At 40.9% G+C, this 23,950-nt stretch overlaps 1 protein-coding gene across 2 annotated transcripts in view; it reads right to left on the bottom strand.

The window, feature by feature from the left end:
• The window catches only part of LOC136882043 (putative inorganic phosphate cotransporter), a 311,381-nt gene that overhangs the window by 10,717 nt on the left and 276,714 nt on the right, over positions 1–23,950 (bottom strand). For both annotated transcript variants that reach the window (XM_067154544.2, XM_067154543.2), the window contains exons 3-8: positions 17,816–18,076; positions 12,871–12,958; positions 10,140–10,366; positions 7,566–7,715; positions 3,717–3,849; positions 381–622 (exon numbers count right to left, since the gene is read on the bottom strand). In XM_067154544.2, coding sequence (XP_067010645.2) covers positions 381–622; positions 3,717–3,849; positions 7,566–7,715; positions 10,140–10,366; positions 12,871–12,958; positions 17,816–18,076 — 1,101 coding nt within the window. The remainder of the gene's footprint in view (positions 1–380; positions 623–3,716; positions 3,850–7,565; positions 7,716–10,139; positions 10,367–12,870; positions 12,959–17,815; positions 18,077–23,950) is intronic.

The following is a 23,950-nucleotide window of genomic DNA, read 5'->3' as shown; positions in this document are numbered from 1 at the left end:
GGATAACCGGAGATCCGGATTAATGAGGGCCAGATAAATGAGATTGTTGTGTAAAAACTTGTTGTGAGTTAATAATACTGTAATATGTCTTGTGCATGGGATGGGAACAAGGAAAGGAACACACAATAGGATGTACACAATTGCAGAAACTATCAGGCCCCCAAAACAATATAATTCCAAAAGTTTACTATCTAAATCCCACCACCAACCTATGACTGTTATTGCAGAGAAGTAGAAGCCTGCACTTGTGAAGAGTTTTGCAAAGGATTACAACCTAACTGAAATGTAAGAGTTTCATTATCAATTGTGCCATAAAAGCACCTCATTTCTCAATTTCTATCATCTCTACAAGTTTTAGTATTGAATTCTGTTTGACTTACCCTGCCGTGGATGATGTAGCCTGCAGTAATAGGAGCGAGCAGACCAGCCAGGTTGGCCAAACAGTTGGTGAAACTCATAAGAATCCCAGCAAAACGTGGCGAGATATCCAGATGATTCACCTTGAACCCTGAGTAGATACCACCATTGAGTCCCACGCCGATGGTCAGCAGGGCAACTGTGAGAGCAGGGTTGCACCCTGTATAGGAGGCTGCTACCAGCGCAATAGCAGGACCAAATTGACCTGTACAGAACACACCATATGTAGAACTTGTGCAAAGGGAAAAATATTAGTCAGGTCTAATCTCTACGTATATAAAACTTGTATGTTAGACATGATGAAACCCCCTTTGGGTGGGGGACGCAGACGAAGAATACACCCACAGTATCCCCTGCCTGTTGTAAGGTGTGGCTACAAGGGGCGACCAAGGGATGATCATATTTGAACCATGAAACTACTTGTGATTAGTACCATCACATGGGGAACACCATGGGTCGCCTTTACTTGCACGTAGTACCACTATATGCAGAACACCACGGGTCTGGGCGTTGCCTGTGATTAGTACCCACAATATGAGAAACTCCACGGGAATATCGGCGCCCGTGATTAGTACACCTAGGTGGTGATGATGATGATGATTGTTGTTGTTGTTTAAAGGGGCCTAACATCTAGGTCATCGGCCCCTAATGGTACAAAACGAGACAAAATGAAATGACAAATTAAAAGCCCAAAAACATCCACTGACCACAATTCAAAACATGAGGATGAAGAATGAAGGGATGGATGGATATGAATTTAAAACAATCAGTGGAACCGACCCACAGTGCCTCACGTGCACAGAAGCTGGTGTAGAACAATAGAATTACTGACCAAGGGACTGCTTCTATAGCACAATACTGAATCGATGATACTTTTAGTCAAAAGGGGTCCAAAATCCAAATCAGCGGCCCCTCACAGTGGTACTTATCACTAGGAAAGTAGAACCATGGTATTTGTCATGTTGCGGTACTAATCAAGAGTAGCGTAGACTCGCGGTATTCCACACAATATGGTACTAATCGCAGGTAAAGAAATTCGCACATGTATTACAGACCTACGCTGATTCGCACATTGTGGCACCATTAACAGGCGACGCAAACCTATGGTGTTCATCACATAAGGGTACTAAAACAGGGGCTCGTACTATGCCATGGTATTCCTCATATAGTGCTACTAATCACAGATACTGTAAAAGCCGTCGAGCCCTTGTTTGTACCAACCCCAAACGTCACCTCTCACGACAGGCAGAGGATACTGTGGGTGAATTCTTCGCCTGTGTTTTCCACCCACGGGGGGGTTGTGTGTTTGGACCGCGAGAGGAATTTTATTTCCCTCAAGTCCACCAGCAAGCCGGTTAGGACCCCCCATCTGCCACTTGGGACGCGCCACGTGGGAGTATCATCTCTCCCCCTGCTACGCCAGTGTAGCAGGTTCATGGACCTAGGTGAAGAACACCATGGGTTTGAGTTACCTGTGCGATGTACAATACTTGTGAGTAGTACCATGATGTGTGGAACACCGTGAGTCTACACTACTATTGATCAGTACCACAACATGAGAAATACCATGGTTCTAATTTGCTAGTGGTAAGTACCGTTATAAGAGGCCGTTGACCTGAATTTTGGACCCCTTTAGGTAACTGCATCATTGGTTCAGGATTGTGCTTTAGAAGCAGTCCCTTGGTCAGTAACACCATTTTTTAAAGGTAATTTCTGGGAAGAAAAGAGGAGTTACGCAAGGATGTCCACTCTCTCCTTATCTCTTCCATATGTTCATCGAAGAAGCCATCACAGTCATGAAGGAGGAAACAACTGGGATCAAAATTAATGGCAAACAAGTACACTCTGTAAGATTTGCTGATGATATTGCCATACTAACAGAAACTTTATCAAATGGAACCTCAAAATTAATACAAGAAAAACAAAAACCATGACAATATGTAAATACAAGAAAACACCTATAACACTTTAAAATTGTCCCTGATAAAATTGAACAAGTGAAACAGTTTTGCTACCTAGGAACCCTGATCGCGAGTGATAATCAGAGCATATCAGAAGTCACGAAGAGGATAGCAATGGCAAAGAAAGCATTCCAAGATGAAAAGCATCTGCTAGTCAATAAACATATAGATATTCAAACCTGGGAGGCCTTTGCAAAAACCTTTGTATGGAGTGTGCTTCTGTATGGCTGCAAAAGTTGGACATTAAGAATGCAAGAAAAGAAAAAATTATAGGCAATTGAAAAGTGGATCTGGAGAAGAATGCAGTTGGACTGAAATGAAGAGCAATACCGAAGTCCTTAGAGAGACAGGAGAAGAACGGAATCTGATAACCAAAATTGAAAAACGGATAATAAAATTTATTGGTCATATTTTGCAGCAAGAGGAGTTCCTTAGTAACACCATTAAAGGAAAATTGCTGAAATAAAGAGGAAGAGGACAAACCAGAGTGTCGTATTTCAAGAACCTGCTTCTGAGGATGAAGTGCAAGACCTACGCTGAGATGAATGACTGGCTCAAGATAGACACCTGTGGCTGCAGCAACAAGGCTTAGCCTTTAGAATATGATGATGAAATTTCTGGAAAGGTAGGGCATTGCAGGTCGGATCCACTGATTACTTTAAATTCATATACATCCATTCATTATTTATCACCATGTTTTGAATTCTGGTCATGGATGATTTTGGACATTTAAATTGTCATTTTATTTCATTAGGAGATAAGAATTTCATATTGTTCTGTATTGAAGTGAATTCACTACTAAGTTAAAAGAATGTATAAAATGGTTCGACCTTTCAATACTATTAAAATAAGAAATGTAAGTTTACATTCCTATTTACTTAAAATTGGTACCAGTTTCGACCAGTACTTTTGGTCATCATCACGCGATCACAAATAAGTGTAAAACAATGCACAGGTAATAAATTGCAAAGTATAAAGAATTCCGTAGGTTGCTGATAATGAAGCACTAAAATCTTTAGGGAGTATTGTGCGTTGAAAGATGCACAGGTAAAAATATGAAGTTTAGATGGTACTGTCAGATGCAGATGGATTCAAAATAAAACTAATAAATAATCTGATGGAAAAAATTCACTATTCTATTGCCTCATTCATTCAAATGAATAATCAAAAAATAATTGAATAGAATGAAATAACTGAATAAGCGATTACTTTGTATTCGATAATCCCATCAATGAATGTCGTGATCTCGTGATGAAGCTGGGGTGGAGAAGCGAGATTGTCAAGTGGCAGGTGAGCAGACTAGGATTAAAAAAGGAACCTGCTAACAATGTCACTCACCTACACTGTTGATGATCTTCCTTGTGACTGTATGAGTGAATCTCTGACTGGAGATCATCCAGTCTGCGATGTGACTCGCCACAATCGAGAACAGCCACATGGCGAGGTACGGTAGCGCTGACAGAGTGCCGTTCTGAGGGAGAAGAAAGCAAGCATTATGATCCCAGCATAACAAACTCTCAAAATAAGTATAAACAAGACCAAGGTTACGAAGTTTAAAAGGGCTGAAAACGTTGAATTAGACTTGAAAGTTTGAAACATTCAGGTAGAATTTGTAAATTCATACAAATACTTTGATCTAACTTTCAAAACAACTGGTAACGCATTCTAGAAATGTGTATACTTAAGGAATAAAGAGTACATTATTGGTTGTATGAATATTCACTTTTATTTAAAGGTTAACTAATTAATGAGGTGTCCGGCCCCACGGTGTAGGGGGCAACGTGTCTGCCTGTCACCCGGCGGCCCCAGGTTAGATTTCCGGCCGGGTCAGGGGTTTTCAATTGTAAATAATTAATATTCCTGGCCTGGGGACTGGGTGTTGTGTTGTCCTTAATGTTCCTTTCCTCACATTCAAGACACTATACTTCCGCAGTTCAACTTACACGCCGGTTCATATCATATGGTGAAAGTAATGGCAAAAGATCTACAGAGGTCGATGCCACGAACAAATATCATTGAAAAGAAAAAGAAATGAATGTGGTTGAATAGGAATATTCTTTTACAATAACATATCAACGAGATCCATTCATTTGTTAAGAAAGAAGCCATACTCTCCAATGTCGACTCAGTTAAATGTAACTTAAAAGCTTTGCAGTCTGTCAAACACACAGGTTCAATATAGATATTTCACTATGTCGATTAGATTAGCAGTTTGCATTCTTCTACCAATACGAAGGGTAATGGGAGTCAATGCATTGTTTCACTTAAGCTCTTATTACTACATTTGGTGTCCAGCTCCATGGCTAAGTGGTTAGCGTGCTGGCCTTTGGTCACAGGGGTCCCGGGTTCGATTCCCGGCAGGGTCGGGAATTTTAACCATAATTGGTTAATTTCGCTGGCACGGGGGCTGGGTGTGTCCGTAGTGTCTTCATCATTTCATCCTCATCATGACGCGCAGGTCGCCTACAGGAGTCAAATCAAAAGACCTGCATCTGGCGAACCGAACATGTCCTTGAACACTCCCGGCACTAAAAGCCATACACCATTTCATTTCATTTCACTACATTTGGTGTGGACATTTGTCAAAAAATAAAAAAAACGCATGAAGGTATTAAACCAAGGAACGCATTACAGAAAGAATTATGAAAATAAGTTATTTTGGCTAGAATTTTAATAAAAAAGAAAGCAAGTAAAGAAACAAGTGATTTTAAGCTTTTTTCCGGAACTGCATTTAGGCAGGAAGTGATTTTCAATTTTTTTTTTTTTTTAAGAGCCCTTCAGCCCTTCGAAATTGGCACAATTGAGGAAATTGCTCAATTTTACATTTTTCATAGTATGGAGACCCCTACTTTGCCTGCTAAGAAATCTTTTCAGCATTAAAATGTTGATGAGGCTTGTTGTTTAAAGGGGCCTAACATCTAGGTCATCACCACCCGATACAGCAATGTTGGAAATATTTTTTGACAAAATCACGACCAGATTGAGACACTTGTCATATCATGGCATCAACTTTTGTATGCCAGTGTTGTAGAAGACTGCTGCCTGGGAATGGAACCAGTGAGCGACTTTAGTTGTCAGCTCTTCATCGGTGAGAAAATACTGACAGGAGGACAGGAATTCCTTGAGGTGCAAGAAAAGATGAAAATCACTGGGAGTAAGATCAGGACTGTACGGTGGATGATTAAACACCTCCCAGCCGAACTCTTGCAGAGCAGTTGCTGAGCGCCGCGCATTGCCATGGATCAGCACAGCACCTGCACTGAGCATTCCACACCTCATTTTGAATGGCTAGTCGCAATTTCCGTAGTGTTTCACAGTAATAGTCTGCTACGCTCAAAATTTCTCCAGGAAGTCAATGAGCAGAATGCTCTTCCTCTCCCAGAACTCTGTGCACATCACTTTCTGCACCGACACAGTCCATTTCACTTTTGTACTGACCAGAAATCAACTGTGACTGCTGCTTGAGCAACTCGTGTCTCATCGCCCGTGATGATCCTGTGGAGGAACGAGTTGCTGTTATCATTGTACAGCTGCAGAAATGTCAGTGCTGCCCCTAAGCGCTGCATTTTCTGGTCAAGTGCCAGGTGTTTCAACACCCGCAGCAGGTGCTTAATGACAATTTATGCAACAAGGATGACGACATCTACAGAAAATGGCTGATGAGTTCTGTAATGTTGCATCAACGGTTCTCCATAATATGCTGCCTACTAGCTCCACAAGATAGTCATGAGGGATGGTCGCCCACAGCTCTCTTCATCATGGATATTTTGACTACCTTTGGCAAAGTGCCAAACTGCTGCTGTACTACTGCTCCAGGTGAGACTTGTCCAGCCAGTATATGATTGCTATATCATATAGATCTGTCGCACATGCTCATACTTCCTGGGTAAATAAGTTTACTTTACAAGAAAAGAAATAGGGACGGATGGCCTACATATAGACGAGGCAGAATAAGAGTTCTCTTCTGTTACCCAGATGTAAACATCAACACACCACCGTACTACATGGCTTTATCTCGCTGTGGGTGGGGGATGCAGACTAAGAATACACCCACGGTATCCACTACCTGTCATAAGAGGCGACTAAAAGGGGCTTGCGAGTAGTACCACTATATCAGGTACACAACAGGTTTGTGATTAGTAGCAGCAGAGTGTGGCTTCACTGTAGGTTTACAGTACCTGTGATTAGTACCACTATATGAGCGACACCGTGGGTCTGCGTTGCCTGTGATTAGTACCCACTATGTGAGGTTTTGTTGCCTATGAGTGGCACCATTATGTGAGAAACACCATTGGTCTGCGTTACTTGTGCGACACACGATGCTTGTGAGTAGTACTATAATGTATGAAACACCGTGAGTCTACGCTCCTCCTGATTGGTACCACAACATCACAAATACCATGGTTCTACTTACTTTACTAGCGAGAAGTAGCATTACGGGGGGGCCATTGACCTGGATTTTGGATCCCTTTAGACATCAAGCATCATCATTTCAAGAATGTGCTTTAAAAGCACTCCCTTGGCCAGTAATACTATTGTTTTAATATAGTTTCTGGGAAGGTGGGGCATTGCGGGTTGGATCCACTGATAGTCTTAAATTCATATTCATCCATGCATTTTTAATCATCCCATTTTGAATTCTGGTCAGTGAATGATTTTGGACTTTTAAATTGTCATTACATTTCATCTCATTGTGTTCCATTAGGGGCCGATGACCTAGATGTTACACCCTTTAAAAACAATCATCATCATCATGGCCTTCAGTTGTGACTGTTAGTATGCCCCCCCCAGCAAATCATTTTGATTTTGAGGGGGATTAATATGAGTGTGGATTTCATTAGAGGTGAAAGTGATGCAGGGAATACTGGGAAAGTTTTGGAAAGTGACTGGTAAAGAGGTTCCATGGGGTACAGATAGAAGTAGTCATGAAGTCAAGGTTCCTTTCACTTGGCCTGATAGAGTGTTTCTGCCAGGAGCTGAACGCAGCTATGCTCGACTCCAAAAACTCCCAAAATTTTGTTAATGAGGAAAATTGTACGAAACAATTGTTGCAGTGAGACTAACAGAATTTATGAACAGGTAATAATAGATGGTAAATCAAAGATATCCTCTTTTGGGGAATGCTGGGCCTCATCTGAGAATCCAGCAGCAAAAAGAATGCTACAGGTAACATTTTCCATTCCTCACCTGTTTGATGTCAAACAGCAACACCTGCTTCATGAAGGTGGGCAGTTCCGTCATGAGAGTCTCATAACCATAGTTCTGTCCAATGTGAGCAATCAGGATGGACCAGAATGGTAGGGACTTCAAAATAGACTTCCAGGGCACTGGTGGAGACTGCAAATAAAAATAAAAAGCTCAAATTACAAACTAGTACCATGACTTCACTTTACTTCTGTTAGTTCATTACACAGTACACCGTCACTGTCCTCAGGGGTTACACTTGTATGTCAGTCATGCCACATTCCTGTAATCTTACAGAGTGAGTGGAGTGAAATGATTACATTTTATGAAAGTAATCATAAGAAGTGAGATCTCTCTCTTTCTCTCCAACCCTTCTCCTTTAACCTGTCTTCAAACCATTGATGGGGTGAAGTTCCTTGTGGGGATCATTGTAAGTACCTAGGTGTTAATATAAGGGCAGATCTTCATTAGAGTAATCAAATAAACGGGATTGTAGATAAAGGGTACAGATCTCTGCACATGGTTATGAGGGTATTTAAGGACTGCAGTAAGGATATAAAGGAGAGGGCAAGACACCAACTAGAGTATGGTTCCAGTGTATAGGACCCTCACCAGAATTATTTGATTTGAGAACTGGAAAAAATCCAAAGAAATGGAGCTTGATTTGTTCTGGGTGATTTCTGATGGAGGTTTTTTTTTTTTTTTTTTTTTTGCTAGGGGCTTTACGTCGCACCGACACAGATAGGTCTTATGACGACGATGGGATAGGAAAGGACAAGGAGTTGGAAGGAAGCGGCCGTGGCCTTAATTAAGGTACAGCCCCAGCATTCGCCTGGTGTGAAAATGGGAAACCACGGAAAACCATTTTCAGGGCTGTCGATAGTGGGATTCGAACCTACTATCTCCCGGATGCAAGCTCACAGCCGCGCGCCTCTACACGCACGGCCAACTGATGAAGGAGTAGCATTACAAAAATGTTTCAAAAGTTTGGGCTGGGAAGAGTTGGTAGAAAGGAGATGAGCTGCTCAACTAAGTGGTATGTTAAAGTCAAAGAAATATTAATGTTTATTAAATTCCACCTATTCAATACATAAAGAGTAAGTTTTAATTAAGAATTAAAACGTATGAAGTAAGTTGTTATTATTTCTTTGTCTTTAATGTACAATTCAATATGGACCAAAATATGAGAATTAAAACATGTAAGTGGTATGTTCCGAGCTGATATAGATGTTGATTCCCATAGGGAACCTGAAATATTTGTCCCGAATTAGTAAATTTATAATACCAATATAAATGGTCCGTTATTGGACATTATAAATTTTCCAGCTAACTCATTCCTACAGGAATGTTCCTAGCTGTCAGTGGAGAGATGGCGGGGAATGGCATTAGTTTCAATGGTGTCTTCAAAAGTAGAGAAGATCACAGTATGAAGATAAAGTTGGAATTCAAGAGGACAAATTGGGACAAATGTTCATTTATAGGAAGTTAAGGATTGGAATAACTTACCAAGGAAGATGTTCAATAAATTTCCTATTTCTTTGCAATCATTTAAGAAAAGACTATGAAAACAACAGGTAGAAAATCTGCTGCCTGAGTGACTGATACAGCATCCAGCAATGAAAAAATCCTCTTTCTTTATCTTATCATTAATATGCTGGTAATTTAAGAGACCACATTTTATTCATATTAATATGCAAAGAGAGATTTTATGCATTTAAATTCTTTTATGAGTAGCTCATTTCAATTTTATATGTTTGTTTTTGGCATCTTCGATCATGATTTATTTTATTGTATGATTGTCTTCCAATGATATAAAACATAGAATTTACGTTAACTCAATTCATTTGATTTTTCCTTGAAATAATTGAAACATGGCAGCAGTTGCAAGTCTTTGAGAATGAAGTTTATAGAAAAATATTTGACCCATGGTTCGATCCTATCTCCCAAAGCTGGTAGAACAGATCTAATTATGAGATTTACACCCTCTCTCAACAACACACTATAAAGGGTGCGATAGAATTCACAGACTGTGCTGGGCTGGACATGTACTGAGGATACAGGATAACAGAGCAGCAGTAGATCTATACAAGCGATCTCTTAATGGGGAAAGACCTTCAGGAAGACCCCGAAGCACCTGGAAGAAGGAGATCAATGAGGTATGCTGGACCCTCCAAATTGATAACCGGGAAGAGCGGGCTCAAGATCAAAAAGGATGGAAGAGCATTGCGAGATCGGCACGGGAACTTAACGTCCCTCAGAAGCCTAAGGAGTGAGCATGGTTATGTTATAATGTCATAATTAATGTTTATTTTATGTTCTGAGGTTGTAATATTATTTTGAGCTGCTGTTTCTCGAAACATGTACGGTTTGTAATAAATTTCATTTTTAGTATTGACAAGGTAGACATTTAATTGGATATATTCATGTGATATACTGATTTTTAAGTAGCAAAATCCCTTGTACATGCAATTTTAATACCGTTATGTTCATGACGAAGGTGAAGCCAGACTTGGTTGGAGATTAATGACATAACTATTTTGTTTTCTAAGTTGTAAGCCCCTGGCTTACGAGACTTACCGATACACCAGCAGCTCCCCAGACAGAGTTGGTGATGTATTTCTTCTCGTCCTCGGGGATACGGGGATGAACGTCGGGGTCCTCGTACACCATCACGAGGAAGGCTAAAGACCAGATGGTGCCAACTGCACCGAACACGTAGAAGATGGAGGGCCAGCCTCCATCAAACCCATATTCAGACAGCAAGCCGCTCAGCGGCATGGAGATGACTGTTCCAAACTGAGCACCTGATGATCACAAGGAATTACATAATTAGAATTATGCTGAAATTTTCCAGCCATACATACATACATACATACATACATACATACATACATACATACATAACAGGCTATTTCACCTTTTAGCGTTCAATCTGCAAGCCTTTGTCAATTAACGAAGTGCCTACACAATCCTCTGTTTGCAACCAGCTCTATGGCCTCATATATATTAACATTTCAAGCTCCCTTTCTAAATCAGTGGTAAAGTGTCAGCGTCTGGATCCCGAGATCACAGATTCAAACACCCGATAGAGGCAGTCCACTTGGTGAGGTAACTCCCATGGACACATGTCATATAGACGTCCGTTCATGACCCATTTTGGGACAGACAACACATTCATGTATTGGGACCAGGAACCATTCTACTACAATAAAAATGTACAAGGCATGGAAGATCACTCCTACTGTTGTGATCTCAGCAAATGGGAATTTCTGATGATTTCATAAAAAGGGCTATGAATTTGTTTAAAAGAAACCTGTACATGTATGGTGGTGCAGAACTTATATGGCCCTCATGATCTCCTGATTTAGCAGCTTGTGATTGTTATCTCTGGGGACCATTAAGAGATAAAGTGTATAAAATGAATCCACACATTTTAGACAAAGTGAATGATATCGTTCACCAAGAGATCAAATTGAACTAAGAGAGTAATGGGTAGTTTCATTACAAGGTGCCAGAAATGCATTGAAAACGAAGGCAGGCAGTTTCAGAATCTCCGTTAATGACATACGTTAGTACTATTAATGTTTTTTTTTTTACGTCCCACTAACTACTTTGGACAGTTTTTCGGAGGTGCTGAGGTGCCAGAATCTCGTCCTGCAGTAATTCTTTTGCGTGCCAGTAAATCTACTTATATGAGGCTGATGTATTTGAGCACCTTCAAGCACCACCGGACTGAGCGAGGATCAAACCTGCCAAGTTCGGGTCAGATAGGCAAGCGCCTCAACAGTCTAAGCCACTCAGCCCGGCATTGTGAGTACTTTTAAAGTTCATTAGAATTTGCCAGGCAGTCACTCTAGGTTGCTCTCGTATTGCCCAGCTAGCAGGAAACGACAGCTTGCCAGCCAAGGTCTCAGCCTCAGTGTATTTCTTATCTTAGTCTTTAATTTACTGTACTTTACTAATGAAGTTGTGTGAGGAGAGTGACAAATGATGTTTAGCGAGTGTTATCAGTTACCAGGTGTATGCATAAGTTTTTGCCTGTTTTTGTGGTAAAGAAAACACGTAATTTTCAAGGGAAATTCATTTTTTTTTTGTTTATTCAAAATATTGGCTCTTCTTCTTCTTCTCCTCCTCCTCCTCCTTCTTCTTCTTCTTCTTCACCAATTTGGGCCTACATCTTGGTGGTTTCTCCTGGAATGTTTTGATGCTGTCCACTCGGGTTCTAAATTCTTTTCTGTTGTGAATCATATCCATTGTAAGTCCACTTTCTATTGCATCTCTTTTTACCTCTTTGACCCACTTCGTCGAAGCTTTCAATCCAGTGATGTACTTGAATATTTTCTTAGTTAGCCGTTTCTCATCCATTCTTTCTAGATGTCCATAGAATTTTAGACTTCGCTTTCACATGGTGACAGTGATTTTTTTGGTGTATTTGTAGTGTTCATCTTTTTTTTTTTATTCCTCCACTCCCCATCAGGATTTTCTGAGGTCCTAAAATTTTCCTTACGATTCTCTCTTTTTTTTTTTTTTTTTGAAGCTCACCCTTTTTATTCATTGTCAGGTTCTCTGAAGCGAAGAGACCCTCTGGCTTTGCCATTGTGCTGTAATGTCTAAGTTTTGCCTTGTAAGATATTGCTCTTTTGTTGTATCTGTTCTGGGTTAACCTGTAAGCTAATTCTAGTTTTCTAATTCTTGCCCTAATTGCCTCTTTATCTAATGCCCTAGATATTTAAATTTCTCAGTTCTTTTTACAGTCCCATGCTTCAATTCTAAGTGTCTCTCTCCTTGATATTCATATTCCATGTATTCCATCATGTGGCTGCTTGATACTGCATTTGAGGATATTTCGATATGATCATAGCCATCACCACATACCAGTCTTCCTGCCAACGTTAAATTTCTGGCAGTACAGGGAATCGAACCTGGCCCTCGGAGGACAGCTGAAAATAACTGTTACAATATGTAGGAGGACAAAGTCTTACTAAAAGCATAGAAGTGTGTCCTTATTTTGGAAAAGTTAAAAAAAGTTCTGCTTTTTAACTAGCCCTTGAAATCACCTTATCGGTTATACCTCTACTCTGAGAAAATTTTCAGGTGATCACATTTTGTGTAGCAGCATAGGCCCTACAGTATTTTACCTTGTCTGATGTATATTTGTTTGATAGTGAATTATATTCCCTGTAAGAAAAGACAATATTCCCTGTAAGAGAAGACATTCATATAAGAAGTAAACCCTCATAAAATTAGCCTATTTGTCAGTCACATGAGGACAAACTTTCTGAGATTTCCAAGGAAGTCTAGAACTCACCAGCATAAACGAAGGCTCCCATGCGGCTTCGCTCGTTTGGAGGGATCCACTTGGCCAGCATGGCGTGGGTGCATGGCACAATGGGGCCCTGCAACATGAGAATTAATTCACGGCTAAGAAAATATTACCACATTTCTGCTTTGTGAGATACCTTGTAATAAGACTCATTTTTCATTTAAATTTACTCAAAATCAGAGAAAGATTTTCAAGCATCTCAAAGAACATCAGCTAGTAAATAACGTTACTGAGATATATATTTTAATTTGACACTATTTAGGCTACTTGCATGTCAATTTTGATCTTTCAATTCATTCTACTGCACGGCAGAGAAACCAGAACCCTTTTGGGCAATATACCACCAATTATTTTTTTTAATAAGCAAATTGACAACTAAGGATCACGCTACAACTTTGTTTCTTTCTCTTCGTGCGAAGTTTTCTCTGTGTCCATGTGTCATGTGTTCGCTAGCCTGCTTCCATGGTTCATCTGTCCAGACTCTTCCAGTCTTCCTATTTCTTCCTGGAGCTTGAACCCATTTCAAATTGTTCACTGTGTTCCGAAACGTATTTCTTTCTAACAACTGGACTTCTAAGATGTTTCCTTAACCCCTGCTGTATTGGTATTCTTTCTCCAGACGTAATCAAATATCTGTTTGGTAAGTCTGTTTGCATTAATTCTGTACAGATGTCCAAGAAACGCCAGTCTTTTCTTCATGGTCTCTGAGATTCTTTCCAACTTCTGGTAAACTTCTTTGTTGCTCTGAAGTTTCCATCTGCTTTCAGTTTGGGCAGCTCCCATAATTTTTCTGATGATTCTTCTTTCCAGGACCTCTAGCTTTTTCAGCTTGTAGTTCATGGACAGGCATTCACTGGTATACAGGCATTCTGTTTGGACCATGGTGTTGTAATGTTTTAATTTGGAATTCCAGGATAAGCACTTCTTATTGTACATGTTTTTTGTTGAGCCGTATGCTCTCTCCATTTTTGAGATCCGATCTTCCACTGCAGCTTTTTCTGTACCAAGGTACTTGAACTTCTTGACCCTTTCTATCCGTCCTATCTCTGTTTCCAGGAATTTTGGTCCATCTTTGATGTTCGTCATGAATTTGGTCTTTTCTGCTGACATCCTCAGTCCTGTTTGGCTGGCGATTTTTTTCAAGAGGTTAATCTGGATGGTTGTGACCTCTGGACCTTCTGATAGTATAGCAAAGTCGTCAACGAAAGCCAGGCAGTTGACTTTAATCCCTCCTGATTTTCTTCCTTTTATCCCTTAATGTTAGAGTACTGAGTTCCATATTCTCACTATCTTTTCTAGGAGACAGTTGAATAGGAGCAGGGATAATCCATCACCATGCCTCACGCCTGTCTTGATTTCAAATGATTGTGAAAGATTCCCGAAGAATTTTACTTTTGACTCTAGATTTCCTAATGATCTTATCCAAGGTCTCTCTGTCCACCGACTCAAAGGCTTTTTTTGACACCACAATTTTCTTACCACTCAACATTCTGTGGCAGAGTATCGACTTCAATTTGAATATTTGTTCAATATCACCAATTATGATTATCATTATCATTATCATTATTATTATTATTATCCACTCCTGGATGTCAGAATCTCATTCAGTCAGAGGTTCCATTAAAGTGTTCACCAGCTGTTCTCACTTGCGATCTTGTATGGTTTTGAGTCAAGAAACTTTTTTTGCCAGTTAACTTGCCTTTAAAAATTAGTTAAAGCATTTTATATTTGAGATTCATCATTATGTGGCCTAAATAAAGGTGTCTTTCTGGATTTAATTGTCTGGTTTAGTTCAGTTTATTCCCTCATTCTTTTCGAGCACTGCATACCTACACTATCGCTCCAGAGATCATTAGGCAACGGTATGTCCACATCTCAAGAGCTTGTAGTTATTTTTCCTACCAGTATTGAGGTTTTCAACATCCAAGTCTCCACACCATACAGCAGGCCTTTTCAACTGGCACATGAGCCGCTAGTGTCGTGAGAGGATGGAAACTTAAGTATTAATGATGCAGATCCCATTTACAATATAAACCACACTACTTCCCATAATTATTGACAAAACTCTAAGGCCTCTCCCTAGTGTTAGGCAACACCTTGAACATCTAAGGATAGTGAAGTCTTGTGGAGACAAGCTGTACACTACGTAATTTTTAAGCCTGTTTACAGATGTCACTACTTTGGTATGGAATGCCACCTAGGGAATTGGAATAGACTATCTTTAGAGGAAAATTGTAATGGTTAGGAATTGGCACTCCCTGCTTTATTTCTTCAGGTCTCGAGTTGCTCCTACTGAACTCACAAATTTAAATTAACCAATCATTGCCCAGTTTGCCATTATAAATAAGACAGATCTTGGCTTCCCTGTGTCTGCCTTGATTGGTGCATCAACATGTGAGGGTCTCCCTCACTTAAGACAGCATGCAAGCTGGAGCAACATGTAAAGTAGACGGTTTACTTATCCCAACACGTTAAGCTGCTTGCATGCAGCGACGGGAAGATACTAGCGTTTCCCCCTCTAGCATGTAACGGTTAGAGTTGTCCTTAGTCGGTTCATTTTAAATGTAGGGTTTTGCAACTTAAACTTAGAAACCTAGATATTATACTCGTAAGTGGTCAGGCCACAGGGGTAACCACCCAAGTGGGTGTATTGTTACAAGGAAGCACGAGTGTGGACCCTTGTTTTCCTTGTTCAATTTTTATTTAATGTGACAATGTTTTTTCTAAATTTAATAATTTCCCTTTTTTTTTTTTTTTTTTGACAAAGTTTCCCTCATAATCAGAAGGTAGTATGGCTTATCCACCGTGTCACTGGGCCTTCTGCCCCATTAGGTTTTATCGTGATCATGTCATGGGATTGTTTGAATGGTTTCAGCATCCTTTTCCATTTGCTATTGGCCTATTTTCTACTGAACTGACTATTTAATTTTCTCTAGGCCTAGTAGTATGAGCTTCCACTGCAGTTTTTTCTCTTTTCTTTTTCTGGATCCTTCTGATATGAGCTGCTGACCCATGGGATAATGGCAGCAAGTGTCATTGTGTAAAAGCTTTTAAGATTTCTTTAAGATTTCTTTTCCCCTCTGGGAAAGAGTTATGAAGGTGCCTTGATTTTTGTCCTGAAGAATGGGAGTTACTTCTCCCTACGGATTATAAATTAAACAGTGTTCATTAAATTGGGAGCTTACTCTCCCTAGTTGTGAAATTGTACCTAACTATACCAAAGATTAGTATTTACTTTGCATAGGCTACTAGGCCCTGGGGTTTCAAGGCTAATTCTCAAAGAGCTGATTCTGTAATATCATTGTTACTTACCATTATTATCTATTTATTCCTAATAATAATAATTAATAATAATTAATAATTCTGTGTGGTTATTTCTACCTGGGTGCAGGCCTTGTAAGGCACATCCTCCGATGAGGGTGGGCGGCATCTGCCATGTGTATGTAACTGCGTGTTGTGGAGGATATTGTTATGTGTGGTGTGCAAGTTGCAGGGATTTTGGGGACAGCACAAATGCCCAGCCCCCGAGCCACTGGAATTAACCAATGAAGGTTAAAATCCCCGCCCGGCATCGAACCTGGGACCCTCTGAACCGAAGGCCAAAATTCTGACCATTTAGCCAACGAGTCGGCCTATTTATTCCTTATACTTATCTACTATTAATGGTTTTTGTTGTCTTGAGAATAAAAGAAACTGAAAGAAATTAAAAAAAAAGATCTTTAGAAAATGCATTCAAAAGTTAAATTTTCTCTTGCGGTTATTATTTGTCCAGGATACTTTTTAAATTATTTCTGTGTTATTAGTATTATAATTCCTTTGATTGGAATGACATTATTTTCATTTTTAAAAGTGAAATTCACCGAGCAAGTGGCCGTATTGTTAGGGTCGCGCAGATGTGAGCTTGCATTCGGAAGATAGTGGGTTCGAACCCCACTGTCAGTAGCCCTGAAGATGGTTTTCCGTGGTTTCCCATTTTCACACCAGGCAAATGCTGGGGCTGTACCTTAATGAAGGCCACGGCCGTTTCCTTCCCAATCTCCCACCCTTCCGTCGCCGAAAACCTTCCATGTGTCAGTGCGACGTTAAACAAATAGCAAAAATAAAAAAATAGTAAAATTCCCGTTATTCAGCAATAAGTAATATATTTACACAATTCCGCAAGTTTACTGCTTGACTTTGTACAGTGTTGTTGTGTTGTGTGAATTTCTGAAAATAGTATTATCAGGTGTCCGATGATAACAGCTAGCCTCTAAATGGCAAGGGAATTTCATCACAAGTGAGAACGTAGATATTTACTACCCTAGATTAACGTGCAATATAATTGTAAAGTTATCTACCAAACAGATGTACAGCATACCTTCAAATAAATAATCTAAGTCATGTTATTCCCGGTAAGTACAATCGGATTGTTGGTGAGTTTATCAGATAATTTAAACCCAAGCAACCACAAGCCAAAGCTTATCCACCTTAATTCCGTATTATACTAGAAATGTTTCTGAAGCACCTCTTAAAATTTAATAGTGAAAACTATAATTATTTTACGCACATTACCAAATATTTGAAGTTGTACTGTATCCGGTCAAAATACCTAAATTTCAATGAATATAAATAACTTCTTTCTTACAACGTCAATTGAAAATGACGTGTATTTCTGCCCTCTTTCTTTCACTACTTTCTGTCTCCATTTCAAACTCCTGCATAGCCGCAGTAATTGAGAGCGACTGGGAGAACCTTCAAGGCTTGTTACGTAACCACGTCACTGTGGTTGAATGGCATACGCTCATCGCCTGCCTGTCCGCGCGCTGACAGTATACCGTGCGCCCGAAGGACGAAATGCCCAGCGTGAACACGTCTCCTGGATAAGTCAGGTTTGAAAGGAAAAACATAGGAGACATTATTTTCGTACCAATGTAAAGACAGTTCAACTTACCTCACCAAGTCCTTGGATGAACCTGACGGCAATGAGCCAGCCGAAGCCATGCCGAGCTGCAACAGGAACCAGAAAGCCGAACACAGAGTTGATGAGCATGCCTACACCCAGAAATAATTTGGCTCCATACTTCTTGGAGAGGATGCCAAACGGGATTTGGGTGACGACATAACCGTAGAAGAAGCTGCTAAGGATGTATCCTTGTAGAGTTGTGTCCCACACGAACGTTCCGTCGTTCCCGTGGGCAAGCGGAGGAGGCGTCTGGAAAACAAGAAAATATATTGCTTTATATGTAATGGAATTCTTTTCCAAGACTCAGCGGTAGTGCTGATTGTTTTAAGAGGAAGTACAACTCGGCAACAATTCTCTATTCACATAAATCAGAAAGAAAGAAGATACCTCGAAAAATGAAAGTATCGGTCAAAGAAATACATTAAAATGAAAGACTCTCTAGGCCTCAAATGCTTTAAGACCGTCCAGGTCGGAAAAGAACAACAAGAGTTGACCAAGGGAGGTCTGATAGGATAGATGAAAGTGAGGAGCCTGGTACAAGTAAGTAGAAGCAATGTCAGGACTTAGCTAAGGATCCCGTGGTCGCCAACCCACACTCCTAAGCTAAGAGTCTCTAGGGCTTCCAAGACTTGGAATATTATGAGAAGCCAGTCTACATTTCATTAACAAGAAGACCGTCACCGATGTGATGATCTTGCGATGTACCTACAACAAGCCACGGCGAAAACTCTGACCGGTTTAAAGACGCAATTCCCAACAACTTCTGACGAAATGGAATTAAGAGTACTTCGTGAGTGCTTCACAATACAAGTGAGCGACACTTTCCGACAATGAATGCGCAGTACAACGAGCAAGTTCTCCGTTTTGGCAACCGCAGTCATTTGAGGAAGAAAAAAAAAAATTATCATGGATTGAATCTTTACAATTCTATCGCTTGTTGCCATTTTACATAGGCCCGCGGTATTGTCCACTCCTCTTGTCCGCCGCGTCTCTCCTGCCAAGTTATAACTGTACCTACGCAGTTCTTGTCATTCAAAGATTAACAATAAGGTAGGTACTCGTATTTTCAATACATAACATCCGATTTCCCATGGAGAAGCAATTGAGTGACTGTGGACAGTGTTTTAAGAGAACGTACAACTGGGTACCTTCCTCTAACAAAGAAAACAACGGCCACGAAGGGAGAGAAAATTAAAGACTCCCTACGCTTTGAATGCTCTAATACTGTCGGGGTCGGAAAATCACGGTCGGATAGTTTAGATGAAAGTGAGGAGCCTGGTACAAGTGGAAAGAATGTCAGGAGTCAGCTATGGGCACGCTCCCAAGTTAAGAGCCCCTGGGACCCCTCTTTCGACAGGCAGGGAGTACCGTGGGTGTTATTCTACCATCCCCACCCAGTGGGGGACTCGATCCGTGGATCACGAGCTTGTTAACTGAAGAGCTAGCTCGCTGCGCTGCGAACTTATTTCTAGGGCCATGTATCCGAGACAGAACAAGTTTCATGAGGGGTGCGGAGTACAGCGTAACAACTGATCGCTTAACCAGGATTCTTCGCAAACACAATATTAACACCGTATTTGGAACATGCACGAAGAGACAATAGCGTTTTGGACCAACTAAAGATAGAAAAACACCAAACTACTACATCCCGGTGTCTCAAGAGATTCTTGTGCTGAAGTTTACATTGGCATTCAATCGTATCAATATGAGGATGACAGATGCATTCCACTTAACCATCCAGATAAGTCGGCATTAGCAGATCATGCCTAGTCACTCGCCCGCGACGTCATGTTCAAAGATACTGAAGCACTGACTCGAGTGAAACAATGGTTCCAGGATTATAAGAGAACCAATTGAAATACGATAACATCTTCGTGATTTCAATAGAGATTCAGTGATGATGATTTTGCTGTTCATTGTTTAAAGGGCCTAACAGCTAGGTCATCGGCCCCTAAACGGTAAGAGGTGAACGAAACAAAAATTAAAACTTTAAAATGTATCCACTGACAAGAATCTAAAACAAATGATGATGAAAAAACGATTGTTTTTTGTTTCACAATCAGTGGATCCAATTTACAAAGCATGAATTACTGGAATGATGTATTATTATCTAAAGGCGTCCAAAATTCAGGTAGCCGGCCCTTCATAATGGTACTAATCACTGGGAGGTAGAACCATAGTGTTCCTTATATAGTGATACTAATCGCAGGTAACGTAGACTCGTGGTGTTTCACTAATGGTGGTATTAATCACAGGAAATGCAGATCTATCGTATGTCTCACACAACTGCATCACTCACAAGCGACGCAGACACATGGTGTTCCGCACATAGTGGGACTAATCACGGGGGCCGGTATTCCTGTGTTAGTTCCTTACTAAGTGGAGGCCATGTATACTCATGGGGTTGCTCACATAGTGCTACTAAACATAGGCAATGTAGATCCACGGTGTATGACACATTATGGTAACAAGCACAGGTAATACAAACAGATGGTATTCGTCACATAACGGAACTACTCTCAGGTAACGCACACCCCATGGTTTTCGCACATAGTGATACCACGGGCGCCAGCCAAACCCGTGGTTTTCCTCACATAGTGGTACTAGTCACAGTCAACGTACACCCATGGTGTTTCTCGTAAAGTGGTTCTACTCATATTTAGCGCAGATCTATTCTGAACTCAGGGGAACCGACACATTCCAGCACATGGACATCAGTTCGCGCAGCCGAATGCCTGCTCCCCCGCTTCGGTGGAAGACACACGATCGTAGACCCTACTAACCACAGAACCGTGGTGTTCCTCACATAAAGGCACTACTCATTGGTAAAGTAGATCCATGGTGTTCCTCACGTAATGGTACTAAGCACAAGTAGTTTCATGGTTCTAATGTCATCCCTTGGTCGCCCCTTTTAGTCGCCTATTACGACAGGCAGAGGATACCGCTGGTGTATTCTGCGTCTCCCACCGACAGGGGGCCAGTAGAGATTCAGGTCACATCGGTTCCTGGTAACTGCTTCGCTTAGAGACCAGCAATATAGATCGCGGGAGGGTGTGAATTTGACAGTAAATGTCATTAGGGATAAGTTATTATCGGATTCTTCACTATTGTTAGCTATAGCGCATAAATCTTAATTTCAATACGGGCTGTGCCCCACGGGCAAAAATGCCTGATCCTTTTAATCTATATATATTTTATAATGTATTATGAAATAATATAATATTCCTTAATCACGAGGAATTATGGGTGTCTCAGAGGGGGTGTGTTCACTCCTTGTAGGCCCATAAGAGCAATACTGTTTACTTAACGTGGAATGAGTTATACTTTTTTTTCATTCCTCCCCTAAAGGGGAAGGCGGGCCTCCTAGACTTGTGACGCCATCTCTCAGGCCGGGAGATTTGTATCATCGGAGAAGCAGGTGTGCGAACAGTGTGAGAGGGTTGGCGGCCGTGTCCTGTGCTGGGAACTGTCCCGGCATTAGTCTTCGTGCAGGAGAATGGAGGACAGTCGACTGTGGGGACCAGCCCTTCTCCGTCTCCCGAATGCAGGGGCATAGAGCCGTGCGTATCCGCCAACCCCATCTCCTTAACCGATGAATTTTATGAACAGTGGCCTGAGGTAATTCACTTACACGAGCTTGTGTGACTTCTCAGGATATTTGTATTCCATTATATAAGTTCAACAGGATCTAAGAATCGTATATCACTTTCAAAACAGAGCCTCAATCTTGTACCAAATATTTATGCATTCGTAGAAGATAGTTACGAAAGGCATCGGGAAAGCAAAGCGATTTAAATAATATAAAAAGCTGGCTCTAGTTTTCAGATAAGTTAGAAGGTCAAGATAATGAGGAAACCATCTGTCTTGTTTCTTGGACTTTGAACTGTGTACCGGTAAATACGGTGCAGTTCTTTCCTTCACTCATCACTGTCACCTGTGACAGCTTCCCTAGCACTTAATCCTAGTGTACACTTTCGCTTCTTTTAGAACTACACTGTGTAATACTGAAACTTAAATTCAGGCTTATTCCTTCACCATTACGAAGTCAGTCTCATTCTCTTGGATTTCACTCAGCAATGATGTATGACATCGAAACCTTCCCATTGAGTAGAGGACAAATTGACAGAATGAGAGTAGCAGAAATAAAGACGTTGGAATTGATGTGTGGAGTACGGTAACCTTATTGGATCGCATCAGAGGGACAAGGAACGTTACAGATATACCAGAAAATGGAAAATCACGGAAAACCATCTTCAGGGCTAACGACGGTGGGAGTCGAACCTATCATTCGAATTCAAGCTTATAGCTGCGCGACCAGCTCGCTAGGTATAAATGTATTTATTTATTTATTTATTTATTTATTTATTCCGAATCAGAAACAGCAAAGCGCCGAATTACGAAGGTCCGTAATAAATCTCTTATGTACAATAGTTCCAACAATTAATCTAAAATGAGAAATATACGAACATTTACAAAGGATACAATAATATAAAGGAACTAGGGGACCCGTGCGATAAATCTCGCATATTCATAAAGTATGTGGTGGAGTAGCCCCCTGGTGAACTATTGGTGAACTAAGAAATACACAAATCAGTACAATATTAGACAGTCGCGAAATTGCAATGTAATCTTTGATTTTTAACATTAAGATATTCGCTTGAACGGAAGCAAATGCAAGTGCATTATTATACTGACGAATGTTCCGGAAATAGTAAAATAAAAAATTACCATTCCTTTCTTAACTGATAATAATTACAGCATGTTATAGTGACATAAATCAGGCGTCCCAGGGGCCAAAATGTGAAGTGGACAACAATGATGGCGTGTATTTACCTACAGCAACAGTGTTTGCAAATCGCACACTTCGTAAAGAAATTGTCTATATTAATGAAATGAGAGTGCAATTCATCACTGCTAATGTCTATTTTGTCACGATTGGTTACTTGTGAGCGCCGCAAAAGGGATCTATACTACTGAAATTTGTACAAACCTAATTCAACTGAAAACCCTGTATTTTTAAATAGTGGCATAAACAATGAGAGGTAAGGTAAGGGTTATTCTGCCCGAAGGCAGGTCCGAACCTCCGCAGAGGTGCTCCTGAGCCGGAGTTTACGTGCGGTAGGGTGGCCAGTTCCTTTCCGCTCCTCCATTCCCTTACCCCCCACCAACAGCGCGTGGCAACCCATCCAACTCCTGACCACACCCAATGTTGCTTAACTTCGGAGATCTCACGGGATCCGGTGTTTCAACACGGCTACGGCCGTTGGCTAAACAATGAGAAAGAGAGGGAAATTCCCGAAATTGCAACCGAAGAGATGAATAAAACATCAGGGAAGAATTACATCCGAAAAAGAAAGAAAAAAATAGAAACCATTTTTCCCTTTTGCGAAAATCAACTGATGATAAATATGTCTCTCGCTCATGGCCACCTATCAACGGGTGCTAATTTCAGGTGCTAACCAGCCATAAGATATAGCCTGCACGATTGCTAGGTATAGTTGGGGACAAAACATGACGGCCTTAGTTCCTAGAAGCGAGCTGGAAGCCAGTAGTCAATCACACCCTGCACCCTGCAGAGTTAATGAGTTCTAAGTGATCCTTGTTTGTTTTGGAGAGGCTGCCAAACCACTTTCTTCCCGACTCTCTGTAGTATTTACCCTTTCTTCGTGTAGAGTGCAGTAGCCGATTTGGCAACTCTGGCTGTAGTAGAGGTAGTAAATCCCATAAGTCGCTAATAGACATCGAGCTGCCGCTGGAAAGTAGTGGTGTGAGGCGAGGTCGTCATGATTTGTCCCCAACTATAACATTGTCTGACCATCCATCCATACCTCACATCACTGCCTGCACGGTTGCTATGGTTGCACTTCCGTCACGCATTTTGTCGCGTCACGTTACACAAATTTTCGGATGACCCCCAGAGATATTTATGTCCGAGGTTCAAGAGTCACGATTGCGATGGTTTTGGCAAATGTTATGAGAAAAGAAGAGGAAGAGGGTAGTGAACATGGAGATTGAAGATAAATGAAAGAGAGGAAGACCCAGAAGACGTGTGGAGGGAACTACCTTAAGGAGAAGAACCTATGTGAACAGAGGGCACTGGGCAGAGAGAAACGGAGGAAGCTC

Source organism: Anabrus simplex, chromosome 10 (genome assembly GCF_040414725.1).
Source record: "Anabrus simplex isolate iqAnaSimp1 chromosome 10, ASM4041472v1, whole genome shotgun sequence".
Classification (NCBI taxonomy): Eukaryota; Metazoa; Arthropoda; class Insecta; order Orthoptera; family Tettigoniidae; genus Anabrus; species Anabrus simplex.
This window is presented reverse-complemented; position numbering and strand designations above follow the sequence as displayed.